At 35.7% G+C, this 5,951-nt stretch overlaps 1 protein-coding gene across 4 annotated transcripts; it reads right to left on the bottom strand.

The window, feature by feature from the left end:
• Nucleotides 1–2,203: 2,203 nt before the first annotated feature.
• On the bottom strand, nt 2,204–5,374 carry LOC133725385 (calcineurin B-like protein 10). 4 transcript variants are annotated; one of them, XM_062152631.1, is made up of 9 exons: nt 5,061–5,373; nt 4,804–4,987; nt 4,621–4,703; nt 4,471–4,545; nt 3,515–3,623; nt 3,376–3,428; nt 3,102–3,182; nt 2,878–2,990; nt 2,204–2,768 (listed from the first exon to the last, which is right to left on the bottom strand). In XM_062152631.1, exons 1-9 carry the CDS (start codon nt 5,151–5,153, stop codon nt 2,714–2,716), a joined length of 846 nt encoding a protein of 281 aa, XP_062008615.1. In that variant the 5' UTR covers nt 5,154–5,373; the 3' UTR covers nt 2,204–2,713. The 4 variants fall into 4 exon arrangements, with proteins under 4 accessions (XP_062008615.1, XP_062008616.1, XP_062008613.1 ...); XM_062152632.1 differs by having other exon boundaries at nt 4,471–4,530; nt 5,061–5,371; XM_062152629.1 differs by having other exon boundaries at nt 2,878–3,182; nt 5,061–5,374.
• Nucleotides 5,375–5,951: the final 577 nt, after the last annotated feature.

The raw sequence follows: 5,951 nt of genomic DNA, 5'->3' as shown, positions 1-5,951 counted from the left end.
TTAAATTATTGTTAAATGATGGAACGGACAGAGACAATCATAGTGACATGGCCGACGGTTGGATAGCATCAAATACACATTTTGATTTTTTTTTTTTCTTTAAAAATTTATTATAAATATTAAGAGTTGAGATTACCTAATAAATTATGTGTTACTTACACTGTCGGCATATAGAAAAATGTTTGTATCTATACTATTATTAAGAAAAAAGAGCTTGTCAACCAAAACAGAAATATTTTACCAAATTAGCCCTCAAATATTAAAAAAACCTTTGAACTGAAATATTCAAGAAGGATAAAAAAGCCAATTCACAAAATAAAAGAAAATATAAAGAAATTTAACAAAAAATAAAAATAAAAACAAAAAAAGGTGGAGCAGTTTTCTCCACATTTTGTGAAATAACTGCCTACGTAGTTATCTACACCCATAGGGTGTGTTTGGTATCTAGCTTAAATAAATTAAAGAATATACAATAATTTGAGCTTTATTGTTAGTGTGGAGTTTCGACGAATTAAGATGATCACAGAAAGAGATTCAAAACACTGATTTGTACTTTTAAGTTTTAAACACCAATAAACTTAGTTTATACTTTATAGAGAAAGAAACATAGGTCAATTTGTACTGATTAACTAAAAGAAGCAATTCTGTGGGTTCCTAATTACCTAATTATAACTTAAGTATGAATATATGTAGCCATGGTAGGCAGTGGAGATGAACGACCCACAAGTCATTATCCTAGGCACAATTATTGTATGGGACCATATAATGCCCTAGTACGCATTTGAATAATTAGACTAAGGAACGTAATTATAATTGAATAGTTTGTCCTGTAATCCATAACTGTGAGCAACATTTTAAGATAAGGATAAGAGAGAAAAAATTAGAAAAGGCTCTAGATACTTTAGATTGGCATTTTTCACTCTCAATTAGTCTTCCATTATCGTGCATGGTTGACTAATTAGTCTTTACCTAATTAGTTTAAATCTGAATTACGCATATTGTGTAGAGATAAAATCTTGTAAGTTTCGATTACTAAGTTTTTAAGTCCCAATCATTTTTCATTGTCATCTGACTCATCTCTTACTATATGTGTAGTGTAGAATGTAGCACGTTTACCTACTTCAAGTGGAGTAAAACAATTACACTAATCGAAGAAATTAATGAAACTCACAGGATCTGTTGGAAAATAAAAGAAATATTATATAGATGAGTGTAGTCTAGAATTACACTATCTCCGGAAAAAAAAAAAAAAAAAAAAAAAAAAGAAGAGAGAGAGAAAAGATTCACATTTACATCAAACTATTAATGAAAATGAACATTTTTCTTCCTCAATTAGATCAAGGTTAAAAAAGATTTACTTGTCACATCAACTACTTCGACCAAAAAGTAAATTTGGAGCACATTGGAATCGTTAGCTGCCAATGTAATTTGTCAGTAAACAATACCTGACTAGGTAGTGAATATTGGCAGTAGAACTTTGGATCTCTTTCCCTTGACCGAACTCTTTGTACGTATCAGGAAAATGACCACCTCCTTCCACTAGTTTCTCAACAACTCTGTTACACTCATAGAGTATGTCACAAGGTGAACACCTTCCATGTCGACCACTTCTTCACCGCTGTAAGTACTCTTCCACATCCTCCCACAGTCTTCTTGGAGCCCCACAAAACTCAGGCGAAGGCTTGAAACTTGAGCAATGATGAGCATCTTGATAAAGAGTGACATGACTATTAGATCTCTGTGGAAATGTTGCATTCCTCAGCTCTTCGTATTCACCATAACTAATCATTTTGCCCCAAGTTGGTTCAAATTCTGCCGGCTTAAACCATAACATGAACCGGAGCTCAACTTCTGGATTTGGCTTCCCACTTTCTATTAGGAGAGGGAGATTACCATTAATAAAACTTGCCCAAAGCTAGTCCTTTCCTCTAGTAAGTGTACGTACGTATGTATTGCCAATTACCCTACTCGAACTCCAGAAACGTATGCAAGGTAAATGTTAGGATGGTAAATTGCATATATATGCTTTTTTTTTTTTTTTTTTTTTTTTTTTTTTCTGTTTTGGGTGCATATTCTGATATTACAACAATAGTTCATTTGAGAGTTAAACGGGCATGTACAGAATCAGTGATTAAAAAAGAAAATTGCTGTCACGGAGACCGGTGGTTCACTATTCAAGTACCCTTTTATGTTGCTAAAAAAAAAACAATAAAATGAATGGGTTCTTCACAATCCCTTTCAATAGATGTTGTTTAGTCTTACAATTGTTTCTCATTCAGTCACCTTATTCATAAATGACTCGAACAGATTATATGTGCAAGATGGTATTCAAAATTGACAGTAGTGTACAATCAACCAGTTGATCAGATCCAGCTTTTGGAATTGAAATACACTGGTCAAAGAATTTAAACTGATTTTGATCAATCTGCAGAAATAGAGGTTGATCGATCATTAAAAGAATCAGGCCAAAAACTGAAACACTCTGGAGTAGGGATGCTGTATTTTTCCAGTTGCTAAGGTTGCGGCTGGTTTTCACTTGCTCAATCTCAAAATTGCCTGTGCCAGTTGTACTGGGGAACCTTCAATGCTGTACAAATCAGAACAACACAGCTCTCTTGGTAGCTCAGTCTCATAAAGAATCCTACACTGCAACACAGCATCTGATTTCAGCATCCAGGATGAAATCATAGGCATGGCTTAACTTGTCAGCATTTCAGTCCTCGACTTCAGTGTTGAAAATAAAACTTGGGAAGACTGTGGTGATGTCCCTGGAACAGATACCCTTGGAGTTAATTGCCAGTCAATTACTGAATGAAATAGATTGGAAGCAATAATAAACATAGTATAAGTGCAAATGACAGTGATCAAGTAAGGTACTTTAAATATGGAAGTGTCATGTTCTTTACGAGTGTAGGCTGCCGAAATACAAAAGCCTTCCATTCATCATTGCTAATTTTGCCATCCTTATCGGCATCAGCATCTTCAAATGTCTGAAGAACAGAAAGATGCCTTTCAGAGTATAAAATTTCAGGAGAAGTTTGGCAAGCACACAGAAAGAAAAACAGAACAAATACAGAAGATTGAACACTCATGAGTCTTGCCTTATCCACAATTGTTTCAAGAGTTTCATCCGGCACCTGTATGCCGGATTCCAACAAAGTGGCGACTACCATTTTCCTAACCTGCAAGCAAAAACAGATACAAGCAAAAAGAAATACAAATTATAAATAAATAGTGTGCAAAATGATGACATGGATGAAATCAAAGTCACATCTTCAAAACTTATCAACGCCACCTTCTTAAGTCCTTTTTGTTTATTTAAGAATCCAGGCAAGAACTTGTTCACAATCAGAATTATCTCAAGGATATACTTACTTCTTCCCGCTCAATATATCCAGTCTGTCTCAAATCATACAACCTGAATGCAACTGCATGAAACCCAGAAATGTCTTTTTACACGAAATGCTTCCAACATAAAGTTAAGCTAACTGAAGTTGGCTTCTTGAGTACTTACAGTCAATCTTCTGTTCAATAGGAGTGCAGGGATGAAATACACTTAATGCATGGATAAACTCCTCAAATTCAATGACGCCATCTTTCTTTTCGTCAAAAACATCAAATACCTACACCCATTGTGTCATAGAACATTGAAAAGAAACAAATTATGTCTTGGGTCACATCCATGTTCCATGGTCACCCATGTAGCACATATTGAGCTGAAATATAGGTGGCGTTTAGTCACATGAATCTGGCATTACACCTAATGAATATTTCCAAATCCCATGAAATTAAAGTAAAACAGAAAACCAGCAACAAAGAGAAGGCTGTTGAATAAAGGCTATAACTTTAAGAACCCACAAAGAGGATTTGTGTACATACTACATCAGCAATCCTAAATCCTATGAAGCAACGAAAAAGAAGGCTATGATACAAAGGTTATAACTTTGAAGTACCCAGAAAGAGATTTGTTCATGTACTCACTCTGGCAATCCTAAATCTCATCAAGCAATCAAGAAAATAAACTATCTCCAAAATCCATTACGGCTTCAACACGTAAATTTGAGGAAAACAACTAGCAACAAAAAGAAGGGTATGCCAGAAAGAAATTTGTGACATACTCCGATTGGCAGTCCGAAATCACATCAAGCAATCAAGGACCAAGAATATCACATAAAGAGTTTTACTTTACCTAATTCAATTTCGAATCAGACACTAGTTGTCTGAACGAAAACAGATTGTTTGCACTTTCAAGTTGAGACAAACAAAACAGCAGCATCAAAGAGAAGGTTGTGTTATAAAGACTACAACTTCAACTACCCATAAACAGATTTGTTGAGATTCTCACATTGGCAATCCTAAATCCCTTGAAGCAATAAGCAATCAGGATGAGCTAGAATGTCAAATAGAAAAATACACGATAAATCAATGTTTCAACATAGAACTAAGCACAAATTATGTGAATGAACTCACCCTATCAAGAAAAAGATTTTCGCCTGATTGAGTTATGAACAGAGCCAACCTAAGCTGCTCCTGAAAATTTAGAAACTAAGGTAGATAAATGAAGAATGAATAAACAAATAGTTGATATATATATAAACACATGCACATAATTGGACTAACCTTGTGAATTAAGCCATCATCTAGAATCGAACTACTCAACTTGTTGAACAATTCACGCAATGCTTCCACCTCATTTACACTAACTGATCGAGAGAAACACTATCAATTCCATCAATGCTAAATTGCTAACAAACAATTAATTACATTTCAAACAAACAAAAATTCCAAATCAAGGAGACAGACATGGGGAGGTGGCAGCGAGGCGAACGACGTCGTCGTGGGTGAAAGCGGCTCGGTGTTGATGACGTGGAAGGTGGTGATCGAAGCACCCAACTAAGCTAAAGATGAAAGCCTGAATGAGACCAACCACTGGTACGCACAACGCACACAGCTTCTCGCGGATTCGGAGCGAGCTCGTGCTCGAATTCTTCGGTTTGCAAAAACAACATTTTCATTTTGGTAATTCGATCCGAAAATTGAGAACAAATATGAGACGTTACCTGCAGAAAGGTGAGCCTGGCATCCATGTCCCTGCGCGACAGAACATCGCGGAGAAGAAGAGCTCTCTGCCTCACTGTGTTCGTCGTCGTCATTAGCTTTTTCCGGAGAATCAATCTGCTCTCCAACTCAAATGGATTTTACTCCACACGTACTATACTGGAGGAAGGAGGGAGAGCATGCATTGGCGCCTGCCTATAAACTTAGTTTGTACTTTATAGAGAAAGAAAGAAACATGGGAGGTTGTACTGATTAACTAAAAGAAGCATTCATTTGATTTGTTGGTTCCTAATTACCTAATTTGAACTTGAGTATGAAATATATGTAGCCATGGTATTATGGTGGGTAAAGAACACGAACGGCCCACATATCATTATCCTTATCCTAGGCAGAATTATTGTATGGGATCATATAATGCTCGATGACGCATTTGAATGATTACACTAAGCGACATAATTATAATTGAATAATTAGTCCTGTAATCAATAATTGTGAGCAATAATTTTTTTTTTTTTTTTTTTGAGAGGGAGAGCGTCAATCCATTCTAATGAAACGGTAAGCAACATTACACAATGACCCACTCCAGGAGGGCTACGTCAATATTGAATCATTGTCTAAACTAGACTAGCCTAAATGAATGTCACTTTTAAGAATAAGCCCAAATAAAGTAGGAGAAATGATCATTTACCCAATTTTGGAGTTAATTAACCTCATGCCCAAACACTCTAAGAGATTGCCCACTTACCCAAACACACTCTAAGAGATTATTTCCCTAATACCTAATTAATTGTTTTTTTTATTCTTTTTTATTTATTTTTGGGACTTTTTTGTCTTCTCCTTCTTTCTCACTTAGAGAGAGAAGTCATCGGAGACCTTGCAGGCCTCCGGTGACC

This window comes from Rosa rugosa, chromosome 1 (genome assembly GCF_958449725.1).
Source record: "Rosa rugosa chromosome 1, drRosRugo1.1, whole genome shotgun sequence".
Lineage (NCBI taxonomy): Eukaryota > Viridiplantae > Streptophyta > Magnoliopsida > Rosales > Rosaceae > Rosa > Rosa rugosa.
Note: the sequence above shows the minus strand (reverse complement) of the source record. Positions and strands in the feature narration are given on the sequence as shown.

Bases quoted from the DNA above. Each gene is read 5' to 3' on its own strand.
- LOC133725385 (XM_062152629.1), bottom strand. From the start codon at position 5,153: ATGACGACGACGAACACAGTGAGGCAGAGAGCTCTTCTTCTCCGCGAT. The intron at 3,429-3,514 runs GTAAGTACTCAA...GGTTTCATGCAG, and splicing joins TATTGAACAGAAGATTGACT to TTGCATTCAGGTTGTATGAT. The intron at 2,769-2,877 runs GTACCTTACTTG...TATCTGTTCCAG, and splicing joins ATGACACTTCCATATTTAAA to GGACATCACCACAGTCTTCC.